The sequence below is a fragment of the Silurus aristotelis genome, assembly GCF_946808225.1.
Source record: "Silurus aristotelis genome assembly, chromosome: 21".
In the NCBI taxonomy this organism is placed as follows: Eukaryota; Metazoa; Chordata; class Actinopteri; order Siluriformes; family Siluridae; genus Silurus; species Silurus aristotelis.
In genome coordinates, this window is record NC_139594.1 from 19117734 (window position 1) to 19136703 (window position 18970).

Below are 18970 nucleotides of genomic sequence, written 5' to 3' on the forward strand. Positions count from 1 at the left end.
CCACTCTCTCCCTTTCCCTCTTTGCCCTCCCTCCTGCTCTCTCTCTCTCTCTATCTCTCTCTCTCTCTTTCTCTCTATCTCTTCTTCCCGCCTTTGCTCTTTTCTCCTTTAGCTGAGCAGCTGGATGCTCTTTTCCTGCCTGTCGCTCTGGCTCTGTCAAGCCTCGTCCGCTCGGGCGATTTGCTAGGACACCCATGTGGCAGCAGAAGGGCCCGGCGGAGAAACAAGTACAGAAGTGGAACTTGGAGTGGTCCGTCCTTACGGTTTCCCCTCAGGGGTGGTAAAAAAATTTATACATTTAAAGCACGCACTGAAAAAATGCTGTCCTCTTGGCTCGTGTCCGTCACTTGGCACCGGTTGGCCCTACCTGCTCTGACCCCCGCGGCCCTGCATTGTCGGGGTGACAAGCTGTGACTGAGAGCGTTGGTGGCAGAGCGAAACCAGGCCACCTTTCGTAAACATGAGTCTCCAAGTTATTAGCATGCATGAGCTGCGCTAACAGGAAGCGCAGCGGACGGCATGAACAAAAGGGAAGCCCGATGTTAGAAAGGTCACTGTATTGTATGTGACTTAAAGGGCTAAAGTGGAGCCTGATGATATCAGGCTGGACAGCTGACAGGAACTTCCTCTGTCTCTGTGTAGTTTAACACTCGAGCCCTGGTTGCGTCGGACAAGAACAGCCCCGCAAATTGTCTTGCAGCGAATAAGGTGGGGAGGAGAATAAAGTGTATGAGAGAGAAAGAGAGAGCGAGAGAGAGAAAGTCAGTAATCACCCTTTTTTTTTCAAAGCTGCTTGTGGCTTAATTTGACTCCTCTTGCTCTTTCAGTCTCTCTCTTCCCCTCTCTGTGCTGCTTTGCATATTTGTAGCATCGAGGCGCAGCGAGCCCTCAGAGATTGCCTGCCATGCCGTCGGAAGCATGTTGTTTCAAACGCCTCTCAGCGATAGCTGTCTGAAATGTTTCTGCACATTTTAAGAGTTTGCATAAAGATGAAGACATTACTCAATAGCTCCATTAACCTTTCGAGTTGGCCGTGTGTTCGCGCGTGTGCTGTGTATCTGTGAGTCACATCAGCTCGCAGGCATCCCACCTCATGCCACCAGAGGTCTCCTTCCCCTGAATGCGTATTGCTTTTGTCCAAATGAGTCGTTCAGATGTTTTGCAACAGGCAGAGACCAGAAAATTTTATTTGCCAATGCCTGTGCTGGTTCTATTGTTCTGACAAGTTTTTTTTCCAATACTGAATAAAGGAATTGCTTTATGTGGTTAATCCAAAAAAACAAACACCTTTAGAGAAATTACAGTTTTAGACTAATAAACTAAATCTGTGGGGGTTTATTGGACATCTGCAGCAAGTGGTGCCGGACCAGTGCCGGGAAGGTAGTGAAGGACCTCAGTCAGCCTAACAATGGACACTTTTCTCTGTCGTGTTCAGGGATGCACTTCTGCTCAGATAGAATAAGGAGGAGCTTCTTTCCACAGGCAATTCAGAATCGAAACCAGCGAGCACCTGGTACCTGGACCTCTCTCTCTGTCTACTTTTCCTTCATTTCCCTCTTTTGCACAATTTTTGCACAACTGACACTTTAACACTGGACTGACACAGCACTACACAGTGGTGAGCTACTGGGATACTCTTAATATCCATATTAATTCCCTTTTATTTTTTGCATAGTATATATATTTTGTTATACTTATATTTTATGCATTATAGTTATAATTTTTACTTTCATACTTTGTTGTTGATTTTTTTTTTTTCAAGATTCTTAATTCTTTTTGTATTTACATGTTGGACAGTCGTAAAAAACATTTTTCAAAGCGCTGTACAGAGATAAAGCACTTATAAAAGAATGTATACAAGTTTGTTCCTTATAATTGTAAGTTTATCAATAATGAGAGAGCCAGTGGTGAATCCCTGAGATGACATGAGGAAGAAACTTTGAGAGGAACCAGACTCAAAACGGAACCTGTGCTCATCTCCAAATGTCCCATTCAAGGAAATTCCCTTTAGGGAATCCCTGTATAGAGTCACATGCCACTGATACCCAAATAAATACCTTCCTGTTTTCCTTGAATTTATATCCATTTATGCCTGTGTCCTGAGTTTTCTCTCTTGAGATTGAGAGTACGCTTTATATTTACCCGCTTTATATTTTAAACATCTGATTTAAACATCTGTCTACATTACATTGTGCCTGTGCAGAAGGTATATTTTATAGTACTTAATTTATAATACTTACGAGGCTCATTATGTAAAAAGCATTCCCTTGTTATTTTTTTCCAATTTACTGGATTATTTTAGATCGATTCCACCCTTTTTAATCCGACCCAAATTTAATTTGGCGCGAGCTCAATCAGACCGACGTTTACCTGTTCACTTAATCCAATTTAGCTTTCAGTGATTAGCTGGCTGTGTGTAAATGCACCTAATAAAACCTTCTATATGGACAGCAGGCTTCTAGCTTCAGAAATCACGAATACCTGCCCAGTCTTTCATTCTTAACCCTCCACCCTCACTTTCCATGCAAGAAAAAATGATTGTGAGCATCAGAACACTGATAAAAACAAATGTAAAATTGATGTTAATTAAATAAGGAATAAATAAACACAAAAAGAACATAAAGTGAAATTCAAAGGTGCCTGACAGAAAACAATAATAATGCTGTGTATTTCAGAAGGCAGCTGAATCTTAGAAACCATCATCAACATTTAATATGTGTGATGTACAAGCGCAATAATGTTTTAATTAAGGTTTGTTCGGCAAATCCCGCTGTGTTGTGTAAACGTAGATCAGTTACGCAGTGACAGGCGATAGCTGCGCAACAAGTTAATAAACAAAGTCGCTTGAAGTGATGCTTCAGTAAGCAAGAACGTCTCATTAGGCAAATATGTTTGCCCTTGATTCCTCCTGGCCTTATTTGCTTTTCTTGTATGCATTTTGTTGGATGCTGGGCTCAGACATGAACACTAGGAAACAATACAAAATAATGAGAAGACGTTTTTTTTTGGTTTAAGAATGAACAAATTAATGCAAGCTTACTAATGCCTGTCCTTTATTCTGATTGACACATCAGAAGAATTCATGTATACATCATTTATGTTTTCTTATCCTGTGTTTGCATATTAAACCCTGATAGGCTCAATATATATATATATATATATATATATATATATATATATATATATATATATATATATATATATATATATATATATATATTGTTGTTTTTTTTTCCCTATCATTTAATAATCTTAAATTGAAGTAAATTTCCAGCTCCAGGCCTCCAAATATGGTCCCAGACCACAAACACACTCCAGCTCCAAATCTTCAATCTACTCCAATCTATTCGGTTCTACTGATACTGATACTGATACTTACTTGACCTTCCCATCAGTAAGTGAGAGCCTTAATCACTGAGAACGGCCTGCCCATCAACGCACCTAAATCCTATTAAATACTGATCCTATTTGGGATGAACTGGATCACAAGGTCAGAAAGTATTCTTTTTACAAGTTTACAAATGTCCTGATGATTTACGTAATTTAAAACACCATCATTGCTTTAAAACATTTACAAGAATATTTTGCCTTCATGCTCTATGTTGAGTTTGGTTTCACTAATAATAAATATACATTTGCATAAAGCATCAATATTTCTCCATGCACATGTTGATTAGAGTATTAATAACTTGAAAAGTGTGTGATTAAGTTGCAATTAATCACGAGTTAACTCATAACTATCAGAGAGAGCATGATGGACTAAAAAAGACTTAAAGGGAATTGTTTTTATGGAGTTTTATGTTGAAATAATTACATTTATTACTAAAAATATTATAACTATAAAATGAAGTAAAATGTTAATACAGTACAGTACTGTATACATAAAATACCATTTTCATGGGTTTTCATTTCTCACAGGTTGTTTTGAAAAGAAACCACCGTGATAAACAGGGAATTACTGTGTGTGTGTGAGTATATATATATATATATATGATCATAACATTATATCTTTGAAGACCTGAGAAAACATTTGATCAATGCCACATTGTAAAGTATAATATAATATCTTAACCTGAAATATGGACATATGGAAACATTCAGTTCTTACCTGCTTGCTCCATCATCATATTATTAAATCCCCAGTGATGATACAGCACAGCCAGATCATGAGGAGTGCAATTCTTCAAGAAACTGTAGATGTCTGCAATTGCTCCTGGACTGTCTCCAGTCTGCTGCTTTTTAGCCTGTGAGTGTGAAGATGATCCACCTATCATCTGATGACTGAGCCTACTCCAGAGGTCATATCCTGGTGAGCTCTCCGTGTCCTGGGCTGGAGGTTCAGCTCGGCTAGAGGTCTGAGGGTTGGGACTTCTCTGCTCCGAGGCATTGTGCTTGTTGGTGAGCATGAAGCGGAGTCCCTCTTGAGGCATGGAGCTACTTTCCATCAATCTGCTGCCTGTCTTTTGAGGAATTGGTTTTGGTCTTGCTTTACTTGACGATGAAGTAATATATTGATGAGAATCTGTCTTGTTCTTGGTGCTCTTGACTTCATCTACCCGGGACCTGCTGGGATTTTGTCTAGAGGGGTGTGATAGTCGTCCAGCATGCTGGCCTTTGCTTTGTAAATAAATGGATTCGCCACTGCTGCTGCTGCTGCTGCTTTGAGGCTTGTCCTTGTTTCCTCCGGAGCTTAATTCAGGGGGACTTGTGCGGAGGATTCGAGTCTGAGGCAGTGAAGGGCAATCCTTGCCTTCCAAAAATGGAGGTGGTCCAGTACGCCTCTTGAATTCAAGAATGGACTTAGGTCCCTTAACACCATTTTTAGGAGCCCATTTAGGGATCAGAGTGGTGCTGTCGATTTTATGTGCAATTCTTTGATGGATCCAGAGAACTTCAGGGTACAATGTGGTATGGGAACAGTACGGGCACTGATGCCTTATTAGACCATTCTGTACTGAGTCAAGATCTTCTGCTTTACCACTTTCAACCTCCACGGAGAGATTCAATAGACTGGTATGCGTTTTGTCAGAACTGCCCTCTTCATGGCCTTTGCTCTTCTCATCTTCATTCTCATTGCTGTTCTTGGAGGAAAGTGCTGTGCTGCTTAGTGCTGCCCTCTCCAGGTGGGTGGAGGTGCTGTCAGGCCAATAGGACTGCTGGAGTAGTGCATTCCTCAGCCTGGGAAAGCCACTGTGGCTGGTGGAAGGAGTGTGGCTTTGGGTGATCATGCTGTTTAAGGCCTCATTGCTGACAGCTGCATGCTGAATGCATACGTGAGACACCAGGGCAGCTGAATCAGCAGTGCTGAAGTCACAGTGGTCGCAGGTGTATGGCTTTTTATCTACGTGCACAGAAAAAGGATAAAAGAACTTACATGAAATCATTTATCTTACATGAGAAAAATGGCAATTAAACCCAATGTATTTTTTATAACAATATATTATAATGCAGTTAACAGTTGCATTATCATATTAATCCTGCAGTTATCCTTACTGAACATTTATTGCTTGATGTATGCAATTAAGCTCAAAAGTTTACACACCCCAGGACAGCCTTTAGAAGTATCTAAATAACCACATCCTGTTAATAATACCACTTCCATTGAAACATCTTTTTGATCTACTTCAACAACAAATATTCCCCAATAACTTGTATCACCAATGAATTTGCCTATAACTAAAACTGGAATAAAACAATTTCCTCTGGTGTTCTTATAATAGTGTTGGAGTGCACTGTCACTGTCACTGTCATGCTACATATGATTTACATCATCTATATTTCCTCCTCATTAAACTGTACGATGAGCCCTAGAACACTGTGGATACATGCATCCTGGAAGACACCACAAATATCAGCATGGAAATGTTTAATCATAGAGTAAATGTAATGAGTCGAAAATAAGTTTATATTGATTTTGCAATAATTGTTCAGTCTAAGGGGATGAAGGGATCCAAACTATGGCAGCTGAGCAGAGCTATTCCTTATTCTGGTCATCAATCAATCTGCTTATTAAAGACAAAGGTTCAGAGTACATACCGATCCTTGCTGTACATTATGTACAATCTACATACTTGGATACTGTTGTTTAACAACAACTGCATAAAAAAAAAAAACCTCTCCAATGTTGTAGCGATTTAAAATTTTAGGCTCCAACGTTATTTCCACTTTACCCACAAGATGGCAGCACTTGACTGTGCAAAGACTGGTTCTTTCTGTTTCATTGTCAGCACTGTAATATTGTACATTACTTATTTTTATTGTATGGATAATATTTATGTGGCTCAAACCAATGATCGGTGATGCTTTAGAGATAATTCAAGCTTTCTTGGAATTCACATTTGAGATCCAGGCGGTTATAAAACTTGTCACACCGGTGCAGTTGGATAAAGCGTTTCGGTATTTGTGCACACAAATAATCCTACTGTAAAATGTACTGTTGTTTCGTTCAAACAAGCCCATTAAGTAATCCTAACCACAGAATGGGGCAATGTGTGTGAGCAGTAGCTGCATCCACCCACACATTCAGCTGTGAGAACAGAAGAGCATAAGGAAGGCATAAGAGGGAGTAACTGAGAGGGCCTGGGAACACAGCCTGAACCCACCTTCTCTCATCTGTCACTGAGATGTTTGTTTACATTGAGTTTGTCTGGAACCAGCCGTAGCCCTTCTCATTCTCTCTCTCTCTCTCTCTCTCTCTCTCTCTCTCTCTCTCTCTCTCTCTCTCTTTCTCTCTTTCTCTCTCTCTTTCTCTGCCATCTGTTTTATATTTGGTATTATGCTTGAGCCTGGCTGCTGTATGGTTCTCTTTTTGGCCTCTGAGGGACGCTTCTTCAGCCAAATCAAAGTAGGAGGTACTCACACATTAACTCTTCACAAGTTATGACCGTTCCCATACATTACATTTCCACCAAAGCACACATAGCCAGCCTTTCGACCCAAAACCTTAGTCAGTAGTGATTACTTTCTCACTCACTGCAATAAAGTGCATTGTCTGTTTCTATTTTTTGTTTGCTTTTCTTTCATTCAGGAATAAAGAGACTATTTTTTGTCATCTAGATTAAAAGCAAGTAAACCCAATCTTTTTTTCAAGCCAACTCCTCCTTCATTAGTCTTTATTCATTGAGACTTCTTTGGCTTTATTCTTAGTTTTTTTTTTTTTTTTTTGTTATCGTTGTATCGCTGCTTTGGGGCAATGTCTATTGTAAGCAGTCTACAAATAAAACCGAATGAAATGAAATTGAATTGAATTAAATATTTTATGTGTTTAAGCATATTGCTGAGTGATGGGGGTAGAACATAAACAGAGGACAGTCAATGAGACAAACTAATGGACAATACAAGGTAACAGGTAAATGCCACATGGGCATGGTCCTTCTCTTGATGCTTGGTTGAGTAGGGGGAGGATTATGAATTTAATAAATATGTATAACACCAACATAATGTTCTCAGATTCTGTGAATGTTACAGGTTGACTGATTCCAGCAATCGATTCTCTGCAAAAAATCAGACAAAAAACAGTTTTTCCAGGTTGCATCTGTTGCTGGAGCGGCTGAGAATGCCTGCTGTCATTATGAGAGCAGCCTCTAGAGGCGAATAACTGACTCCACATGTTAATTATAATTTATTATTGATTATTTATATAATTACATTTATTTAGATGATTTATATATTTATATTTATTGAATTTCTCACATTTTCATGATTCAGTACTGGTTTTTTTTATTTTTGATATAAAGTTCAGTATAATTTTACATGAAGTATAATGTTTGTTTTTTATTCAGTACCCATTTTAAAAAGTATCAGTTGATTAATCTGTGATCCGCAAGTACAATCCAATCTAGCTAACGATATCAAGAAAAACAGTTGACCTCTAATACTGATTCATTCAAATATTTTGTGCCAATTGGTTGGTTAGTGCTGTATTTTTGTTTAAATTTAGCAGCTGCTTTCAGAGACTTAGGTCAGAAAGTGAGTAATGTTTGAAATGACAAGTGTGATTCCTTTGGAAGCTGATCTGTTTGAGGACATTGTACAGAGAAGGATGTGAGGGAGTTGATCAGGACACTGATGATCACATATTGGTTAGAGATATTAATAGATATTGCGATGATTTTTTTTTATCAGTAAGGAATGTTCAATACAACTGCACAGTGAACTAACCTGAGAATTTCATGACAGAACAATTGTTAGATCTTCGTCAGGAATAAAGACTTTGTAAGATTACTGTCCTGAATGTTTTTGTTACTGAGAAAGCCTTTTGGGTGTGTATTTTTACATAAGCTCTGCATAGAAAAGGGAAGAGCACACAAGAAGGATCATAAAACAGTTCAGGGGTTGTCTTCCTGAGACAGGAAATCCTAAAATAGCATCATGCAAAGCAAGTGCACAAAGTCCACAGTCAAATAAGCCAAAAAAACAGACAAATCAGTAGTGTTTAATTCTCTGCAATAACCGTTGTGGTCCACAGAGCTGCTTCAGATGGCCGAAACCCCATTGAATCTTTAAAGGTTCTCTCAGGTGGCCAAACCTCCAAAAGATCCTGTAGGTGAATGACCACGGAGCTCTACTTTCAAGAAGATTTCAAGTATCATTCCTTAAACTAATAACTCTTTACTTTACTGGAACCCAATGGGAGTTTTTTAAGATTTGAATCTAAGATTATAATTATACAGTGATCTCACCAAAGAGTCACTGTTGTATAATCAACTGTGCTTCGACATTTTCCCGCAAGATGTCCCCCTGCTCCATTACACAGAAACCTGGCTCATACAGGGAGTATCGTAATCCCTCAGCACACATGCAAACCCTTTGGTGTAACAGGTTCTGCATGTTATAAAGGTTTTTTTTCACTTGGCAACCTTTTTTACTACAAAAGGCGATTCAGCTTTAGAGCTGTATTGCAAGGAGTGAAAGACATGTCTGTACACAATAGTGCCATTGCTGAGTTTAGCGAATGGAATCAAACAAAAAGGATGCTGTCTTTCAGTAATGTCTGTATTTATAAGGTAGTGGCCACGCTTTCTTTTTAATATCCAGCATTAACACCTCATTTTAGTACCATTTGTCCTGGTTGTACTAAAGTGTAACAGTGGTACAGTCCGACACTATTATTCTTTCCCTCACTTCTTGCTATGAAATACCATAACATTGCAACATTGGTTGGAAATGATGTAAGTGTGGCCTTCTCTTACCTGTATCTTCAGGGCAATTATTCAGGCTTTGGTCCTCTTGAGAGTCCACAGGTTTAGAAAGACCTGGCTGTGTGTTTGGAAAGAGATTTTGTAGAGAAACCCCATTTATGCTTTCGCTCATGCTGCCATGTCTTATGAGCATGTGAATCACCATCTGTTGCTGAGTTCGGAATCCTTTTCCACACTCCAAGCACTCCGAGGTCTTATTCTGGGGATTTTTACGGCCATGACAAAAAGATGGACGATATTCTGAGTCACACAAACTTTCAGCATCCCCACCTGCTATTAATGTCTGCCCAACATTTCTCTGGTGCTCGGTGGCCATGGTGGTGCTGTTCGAGCCTTGGGTCACCGTTCCTCGTCTCTTCTTATTGGGGATACTGAGAGTGGCATCCAATTGTTTCTTTCGTTTCTCCTGTCTCAGGAGAACATATTCACCTTTTTTCTTGTCATAGACCACATCTGCATCTGCTAACCTCTCCTCCCAGCCCAGGCCTTTTTCAGAAACCTCCATCACCCTGCCTCTGGTGGCCAGCTGCCACGCCTGATAGCTGCAAACAGGATCCAACTCGGGGATTCTCTTACCAACCATCTCTTTTCCTTCTGAAAGCTTCTCCATCTCACCTGCCGTTCTCAAGTTCAGGCACTCGAGGAACCGTCTCTTGGTGAGAGGAGATAAAAGACCATCATCGCTGTTAGTAGAATGATCTCTGTTCTTGTGGACTTGCTCGTGGAGCTGCAAGCTTTTGCGGTCATGGAAAAAGTTACCACATTTGGCGCACAGTTCATATATACAAACATCATTTATCAAGGATGCTTCGACCTGTGTCACCTCATTAACCGTCGCAGGAAGTTCAGAATCAGTCTTTGGCTTGGTCTTGGTGTTGTGCGTTTTCATGTGGCTACGCAAGAACCAGGGTTCACGGAATCGCCGACCACAAATCCGACAACCATGATCCCGAGTGTTCTGATGCTTCTTCATGTGGGCTTTGAGGAACCAGGCTTGGGTGAAGACTTGGTCACACTGATCACAGGGAAAGTCCCCTTTACCAAGCTCATTCTCTTTCTCAGCTTCCTCCATGTTGGGACCTTCCTCCATTGTGGAGTTCTCCTCTGTGGGATGTGTGTTTTGTGCCTCTGCCTGCAAGTGCTTTTCCTGCGAGGTATCATGAAAGTCTTGCATATGCAGCTCCAGCTCAGCTTGACTCCGGAGCCTCTTCCTACATAGTGAGCACTGCTTTCCTCCTTCACTGTTTGCTCTCTCTTTTTTAACTCCTTTCTTTCTTGTTTTTGTGGTTTCCTCGTCACTGACCACTTTGTTGCAAGCAGAGGTGCTTTCAGTTGGGCTAGAACAACCACCCTGCTCCTCAGGAACTCCACCTTCCTTGTCTCCTTCATCTTCTACCTCTTCCTCGTTGCCTCCAGTGTTCTTGATCATACCGTCTCCCTTATGGGTGCGAATGTGGGCTTTCAGACTGCCTTTTTGGGCGCTACGATGTTGGCAATGGGGGCACTTGTACGGCTTTTCCCCTGTGTGCTTCCTCATGTGCTGAGACAACGAGCTCAAGAAAAGAAAGGTCTTGCCGCAGAGGTCACAGTTGTGAACTTGATTCTTTTCCTCATCGGGTTCGTTATGCAGGGTTTTGGAAAGGGAGTTGTCCGTGACCTCTTTCCGTTCAACTTCCATGTCAAACTATGGGTGTTCTGCCTTGTTACTATCTTCTGTTGCTATGTCTTAATAAATCCGTGTCTGTCTTGGTCATACGTCTTGAATGGAAGTTCTCTTCGCAGAAAGTATCATTGCTAAGTATTTTATGCAAGTTGTGTTGTTTTTATCTTGATCACAGCTGCTGGAGAAGCTTCTGCTTGGAATCATTTTTACCAACTGGAGCTTGGCTTCATTCTGGGACCTGCTGAGCACACAAATACAGTGTTATAGAATAAGACAGATTAGGGGTGTACTATATATATATATATATATCATCGAGTATAATATCGTAAATGTTGTTACCCAAACAAAACACACCTACACACCACATAGAAACAATAACACACTCAGCAAAATATCATCCAATTATAATTATCGATAAAATAAAATAAAATAATAAAAATTTGAATTTAACGGTCATGAGTTCAAATCCCAGCCACACCAACCTGCTACTCCTGGGCCCCTGAGCAAGACCCCTAACCCTCTACCTGATTGATTGTATGCATAAAATAAATGTAAGTTGCTCTGAATAAGTACGCCTGCCAAATATCGCAAATATAAATGTAAATAGTCGATCAGTACCATTTGTTTTAGATGATCTAAATTGCATAAACTTCCTCATCATCTTAACACAGATTAGACAAGAGTTCACACACTGAGTACGTTAAACTTCCATGACCTTGGGCTATGTGAAGGTTAAGTGCTATCAGTCTTTTTGTTTGCTTTTTTCTTCTATACAAGTTAAAGATGTTATCAGTGCAGTGTAACTGGATATGGTGTACCACACACAATGGACTCTATTGATACACTATTTAACAAGAATGAGAGCAGGATAGAGCAAACATCATTAGTATGTCTAATGTGTCATTATGTGAGATACCTTCAGGGCTTGGATGAGGCGCTGCCCGATTGCACCATGACAGTCTGATGTTTAAAAAATAAAAAATCAGAGAGAGAAACTTTCTAATGCCCTCACCAACTAAGTACAAATACAGTAGAAATACTTGTTATACTGTCACCTGTTCTTTGTTTGTAATATCTAAGCGATATTATTTTAGTCATTACAATAAGGACATTGTAATATTTCAGTAATCAGTAATCACTTAGTCCACTCAGGATCTGGGGATTTCCTGCTATTTTGTCTTGTGTTTGCATTTGCTCTAAACAGACAGTTCTCTTTCTCAGTAAATACAGTCTCTACATTGTGTCTGAGATTCCTTCTATAACATGTTTGTTTAATGGTTTTAGAGTTCAGGAGTGGTGTATATGTATATGGATGTGTATGTTGTCTGTAAGAATGTTTATTGGTGTATAAATGTGAGTGTGTAAGGCTTTGTCTGTAGAACCAGTGCCAGTCTCATCCTAGTCCCAGTTCAGCTTCGCCTTGTAGTCAGAATGACTGATGGCTATGAGCTTACAGACTTGAACCATGTGTGTGTGTGTGTGTGTGTGTGTGTGTGTGTGTGTGTGTGTGTGTGTGTGTGTGTGTGTGTGTGTGTGTGTGTGTGTGCACTGAGGCATTAAGCGCTGCATTCCCCATGAGCAGGACAGGCGATGAGCTGGGCTGGGATGAAGCCTCAGGGCCAACCCTCCCTTTTCCTAACCAATCAATAATCCATTATAAAACAACTGCATTTCACCACACACTCTGACAGAAAAAAAACACACAGCACTGGACTGACTCAGAGAAAACAGACTGTACAGGAAAAAAAAGAAAAAAGAAAATCATTACGTAAAACTAACCGCAGTTTATTTTTCAGGAGAGAGGGAGTGTAAAGTGTCTACATTATTTAAATAAAAGTCCAGATCAGAAGTCCAGATTTTTTGTTTGATTTCATTTTCGTGTATTTTTACGGGTAAAAAACCGCTGATCAACAGGACAGACAGTGAAATCCTAAATTACGTGAATCGTGTTTGGTACATAAACACAACGTGTTCCAGTTGCAGTGCTACTGGGAGATTTGGGAGGTGTGTAAAAGGACACAAACACACACACTCACACAAAACATGCAAAACAACAGCAGTGGGGTTATTATTCAATCGTGCTCGTTCTCCCAGGGCTTACCTCAGCTCTGCTGACCTACTTATCCCCAGACAGTTGAGCTCATCTTGGGGCTCTATCAATGCAGGATCAGTGCATTTTTTCAAATTGAGCTTCTGTTTCTCTGTGTGTGTGTGTGTGTGTGTGTGTGTGTGTGTGTGTGTGTGTGTGTGTGTGTGTGTGTGTGTGTGTGTGTGTCCCCTTATCCAAAGGCTGTGTGTACTCAGATGCTCAGGGACAAATATCTAACTACAATGTGATCTAGGACAGGCAAGAAAACGGGAAAGTAAATTACTAGAGACAGGCCAAAGAATGTATGTATCCTGTTTGATTAAGTGCTTTGTGTTTGTAAAACTCACCCCAACCCCTCGACCTGACCCAAAAAAATCACAAGAAGGAACATGGATCAGTGATTTGACATCTTTACAGAACAAACAAGTCTTCAGTGCTCCTGCCGTGAAGCATTTTCTAATGATAACAATAATCCTGCTGAAACGTACGATATGTTTGAACTGGGAGTGGCTGCGATGCTGTTTCAGCATTTTCCGACTGTGGATTTAAGGAGCTTTAGTCTTATAAAACCTTGTAGGTCATAGTAACCTCTACCTAATTAACATTCAGTAATGTATCATCGATTCGATCTGCATTTGGTGTTGTTTCATTGATTTTTTTCCCCTTGTAATGCTTATTATCATGAAGTCCTCACTGTATTCATCCAGCACATGTGTAAAGTGTAGAGTACATTCTCATGAGATGAGATGATTGCTAGTAGGCACTTCCTTTTTTCTTTTCTGAAACGATCCAGAGATTCCACCAGTCTACAATTTGCATTGTGTGCCTCACACTAGCACTGTCACAATAGTTCATGTCTGTACCTCCTCTTAGCAGCAGGGAGTAAGGCACCACCATTGTTTGAATCTGGCCTGTGCTAGGACCGAGCCTAAAACTCGTCGTCACAAAAAGACAAAGAAGAAACCATCTTATTTCAACTCCCCCCCGAAATCCTAACGGTGATCTAGATGAGAACTCTGAACCACCGAGGCTAACGCTGGAGTAAATATAATACCCGCGTGCACCAATGGTTGCTACAACAACGTCTCAAAGGAACACACCGTAGGGATTTGTAACAGAGGAGAAAGAGAGCTGAGTGACAGCAATGCACTCTTGGTTTTGAATTGCAAAAAAAAAAAAAAAAAAACTATTCCAGATTACAGATGTGATCACGAGATAAAACCGTGAGGCTAGAAGTTAACAACAGTTTCTATTCAGTCAGCACATGAAGCTCAGTGGTGCTGCTTTCACATGGTGAAGGGATTTCTTTGTTCACTTGTGTTTGTTAACCAGAGCCTCATGCTTTCCACACATACACACACCAGAATAAAGCATAATTCATACATCAGAAAAAAAAAGAAAAAAAGATATAGGAAACTTTAGGGCTGTTGTTTTCTGGTCCATCGTTTGAGTTTTCAGAGCTAAAGCTACCAGTCAAAGTGTAAATAATAATAAAGAAAATGCCAAAACTAAACTAGAACAGGAATTTACCAGTCATTCATTACATCAAACAACAATATTAATATACTAATGTATATTTACCGTATTTTCAGTGAGAACAGTGAGAACAGTTTCAGATTTGTACACACTATTTAAACACTTGACATTGCAGCATTTACAGTCCCACCCTGCAGTGGATCTACTGTGGTGCTCTACATGAGACTGCTGACATAATGAGTACAAATATGACTCCAGTTACAAACCTCACAGCGTCTTTTAATTTCATTTTGTTTTGTTTGGTTTTCTTTTGCAGCACAAAACACAATTTCCTCATGAATATACACCCAAAAAAATGAAGCTTATCCGCTGATACAGAATAAAAGCCAATAACATCATTTCATTCATTTCTTTTTTTACATTTGGTCTTCATTCTGTCCTGTTAAAACGTCTGACATTAAAATTTCTAGTATTTTCTTTTAATAATTTATTTACTGATGCAGTATCAGTATTGGACCAGAATCAGCCTGAGCTGCTATCTGGGTCCATCGTTAAAGTGCGTACCAAACATCATATTGGGTATCAGACCATTATTGGAGCTCTGATATGACTATTGTATTAAATATTGTTTTGCAGGTTGAGTTTTGATTTACAGGCTGAAAGGAATACAAATTACATGCATAATTTAATACAACTGAAGGGCAGGTATTAAATTTGCAAAAGCTCGATTCAACCTTGTTTTCAATAATATCTTAATATCTACTTATTCAAAATCTAATCATGAGAAAGTTTACAAATTTATATTATAAATTCTTGGAAAAGTTTGCATTTCCTTACATAGCTTTATGTTAATAAAGATTCTATTTAATGTTTATTTGCTTGATTACTCAATTGTGATTACTCAAAAAATAAATATTTGTGATCAGTTAAAAAAAAAAAATGTTTGCTACCTTAGTAAGACTCATACAAACATTAATCCAAAAGTCAATGCACCTTATGTTGGGTTCTTATTAAATTAGAGCTGCTGTGTTATTATTTAATAACAAAATCGAATCATAACAATATAGAATTTTATTAAGTTAAAAAATAAATACATTTGCGTAGAAGGCTTATATGGCCACATATTTATGATTAATGTCTAATAGACGAGCTGAATGTTTTTCCGTATACGTTTGCACTGTTTACATTGCAGTCACATTAAAAGCATTTAAATATCACGAAGACCTGATCAGCATCCTTTCCCAGCTGTTAGTGTTTGGAGTAGGATGGGATGGTTATGATTATACCGGTTTCTATGGCTGCTGTTACTTCAGGATACATGCAACCTTAGGTTCACCCTCCCCACTGTCTGAGCTCTGCATTTCATCTGATACATCTGCAGTAGCAGCTACTTCTGCTTTTCTCTTATACAGGCAGTACAATCTGACTCAGCACATTGCTTTCTACAGTCATCAATAAACTGAGCAATTAATTCTGTAAAATAAATGACAAATAAAAAAATTAAGAAATAACATAGAGCATGTGATTATATATATATATATATATGAAACCACATAATCATGCACATGCACATGAAAAGAAACAGAGAGGATAAACACATGTAGACTCATGTCTGTAACACACAGCCCTAAGCTCGTGATCCATTTTCTCTTTTCTCCCTGCACTTCTTTCTCATGCTGATGAATACCCATGTCCAGTCAGCTGTCCACAAGTTTATTCAACCTGACGGCCAGACCAGCTCAGCACAAACACCCCATGCTCTGGACACTGCTCCTCTGCTCCGAGCCAGTGCCTGTGTGTTTGGTATTTCATGTGTGTGTGTGTGTGTGTGTGTGTGTGTGTGTGTGTGTGTGTGTGTGTGTGTGTGTGTGTGTGTGTGTGTGTGTGTGTAAAATCTCATGACATTCAGCTCTCGATTGAAGTGTATCAGCTATTTACATAGTGAATGTAAATCATCAATACATCTATGCATGTTTTTTAATAATGTGTTAAAGCCTGGACGTCACTGTGTGTTTTTCTAATGTGTGTGTGTGAGTGTGTGTAAGACCCCACACTTCTGTTGTTTCCTACTGATTATGCTCATTCCAAAAATCTGTTTCAACATTTTAACATTTTAATGCTGAGAAGTGTCTTCTCCAAAGAACACCCAAATCTCTAACGTAATAGATATTCAGTGCAATTCAATTCAATTTATTTTCAATTTCATAGATTAAAGATGTACATTTTTAAATCATAGATTATCGATCCCTAGATACTAAGTCGACTATAAGAAGGGTTGATGATGTAATGAACAGACTTCTATAAAGCCGATGATTTACAAACTAAACTCCATACCGAGGTTACATAAACTTTATTACCTTTAATTAACCAATCATCACCACTTGTTATCAGCTTTCTTTAAATAATACAATTAGCAAGCAGGTCATGGAAACCTCAGCATGGCTGAACAGACCTTTCCCTGGATCGCCATGTGAGTGTTAGGAGGGTGCGATGGGCATCTGCTGATAGGATTATAGGTGGCTTATGCTCCACTGAAGCACATTACCAGAGAGTCTAAATGTAGACCTGCAGGTACAGAGCCATTTCTCCAGTCCTGAAACAGTCATAAGCCAAAAATCTGATCTGAGATTTGTGCTTTTTTTTTTTAGGTCACTTTAAATTTTCCTTACATACTGACAAAAGTTGTGTAATATTTGACCTGAAACCCCTCCACTCGTTAAATCTTTGCGATAGGGACAAAGTCACTTCTCAAAATCCTGTGAGCCAGGAAATAATCCTCTCAGTTTCCTGAGGCATTGAGACGTTTAGATTGACAGCACTGTCCGAAATAAAAACAAGCTTCCGAAAGCTGAGGCCGTTAGATTCACAGATGATCGCAAAACACTGAATAAATGCAACCACATTATTCACATGTAATTAACTTTGAATGTTTCCAGCCTTAGGCTCAGCAGATGTGTATAAAGAAAAGGGTTTGCTGTAGTAGTGTCCAATATATATTAAACAAACAGCTGTAGCTTTAGCAAGCGTAGATTTCTAACCATGAACCAGCTCAGCTTTTGTGGCAGATCCTCTGTTGTGGCTTATCCAATCACACGTAGTCACATGCAGTGAATTATTTAGCTGTTGCCAGCTCATCAGATCAGACACTAGTCACAAGGCTAGACACATTCATTCAGAATAGAAGAAAAAAACTATTTTCATCTGTCATTTAATTCTTTTCCAGCCTGGACTGATTAACAAAGTGTATGTAGAGTGTAGAGAGAGTATAGGTTTATTCTTCCCACTTCAGATTTTAAATAAAGTGTTATTGAATTTTTTTCCTCCAGCTGTCAATATAAATCAAAGGCACATAGTCAACAAGGCAAAGAATCCTTTATACTTTATAGGAAACATGCAAGCTGGTGTTTGTCTAATATACAGTATATGCAAAGCTGCTAAATTGGTCTCTTGATCGTCAGTATGAGTATGAGTGTTATGCAAATCTACCCTAAGGAAAGGTATATATCAGGCCAGCAACTCACTTAGAGACCCTTTACATAAAGCCAGGTGTTGACCAATCAGCAGCCCAGAATGAGCAGATTTTGTTTTCAGGATATTCGGCTTCTATTCATGGATGCCCAACAAAAAAAAGGGACGGAATCCTAATTCTTACTTAGTTTCACACAAAAAATTATAATAATTTTGTATGTACCTCATGTTTCTATGTAATTCACATCACAATGTTTACAATGATGTTCCCTCAATGAGAAATTATCTGTTCAGGAATCAGGAAGATGCATCAGGAAGATGCAGGTGAGTGGAAACACTGACAAATCCAAGCCGGAGAGCAACACAGAGTCATCATTAATGCATCTCCTGCTTACCACCTGGTGTTTAGACGTTTGTGATACAGGTCTACCCCGACCACTGTGTATACATATGAGACGCCTAAACTTGAGCTCATGGTGACCTTTGATTTGACCTGCCATGCTTTACATTAGAAGAGGAAAGAAATCCCAGAGAAACATCTTTATTTCTAATATATCATTTAACATAATATGTTTTGCTTTACTTTGAAGCTGCAACAAATTCAAATTGAAATGAAATGTAGGGAATAGAAGTGAATACGACTTGAAAATTTGGAAACACTTTTGTTAAATAAAACTTCATAAAATATAAACTTAATGTCTCTCATTAAAGGTCACTAATATTATAGGTACATGGCTGCAGAGCTTATAGCCTGAATAGCTCTATTAGGCATCGAACTCTATTGTCCTATAAATGCGATTCTTATATTCTATATCTTATGTATTCTTTCCATATTTTTATTGTACTATAATTTACTATTGTACTACTCTCACTGAACTCGAAATATTACAGGAGTTAAGCAGATTACAGAGTCATGTATTCTGAAGGAGACTGAATAGAAGATCTGAATCTGAATGGCTGAGACTCCTCACAGACAGTCATGTTTTCTATTTATTTATTTGATTCTAAATATTATGAAATCATAAACTGCCACCATACCATAAAACTGGCATCAGGTTTGGTCTTTGGTCCTCC

The 18970-nt window shown here is 39.1% G+C and overlaps 1 protein-coding gene across 3 annotated transcripts in view; it reads right to left on the bottom strand.

Moving 5' to 3' along the window:
* znf516 (zinc finger protein 516) overlaps positions 1-18970 on the bottom strand; it is a 54628-nt gene that overhangs the window by 10358 nt on the left and 25300 nt on the right. Inside the window, exons 2-3 of one of the 3 annotated variants that reach the window (XM_083523553.1) lie at positions 9192-11101; positions 4109-5341 (exon numbers count right to left, since the gene is read on the bottom strand). In XM_083523553.1, coding sequence (XP_083379679.1) covers positions 4109-5341; positions 9192-10878 — 2920 coding nt within the window. In that variant the 5' untranslated portion in view covers positions 10879-11101. Of the gene's footprint in view, positions 1-4108; positions 5342-9191; positions 11105-18970 lie in introns of those variants that run through there. The other 2 variants (XM_083523554.1, XM_083523552.1) reach the window with 2 other exon arrangements.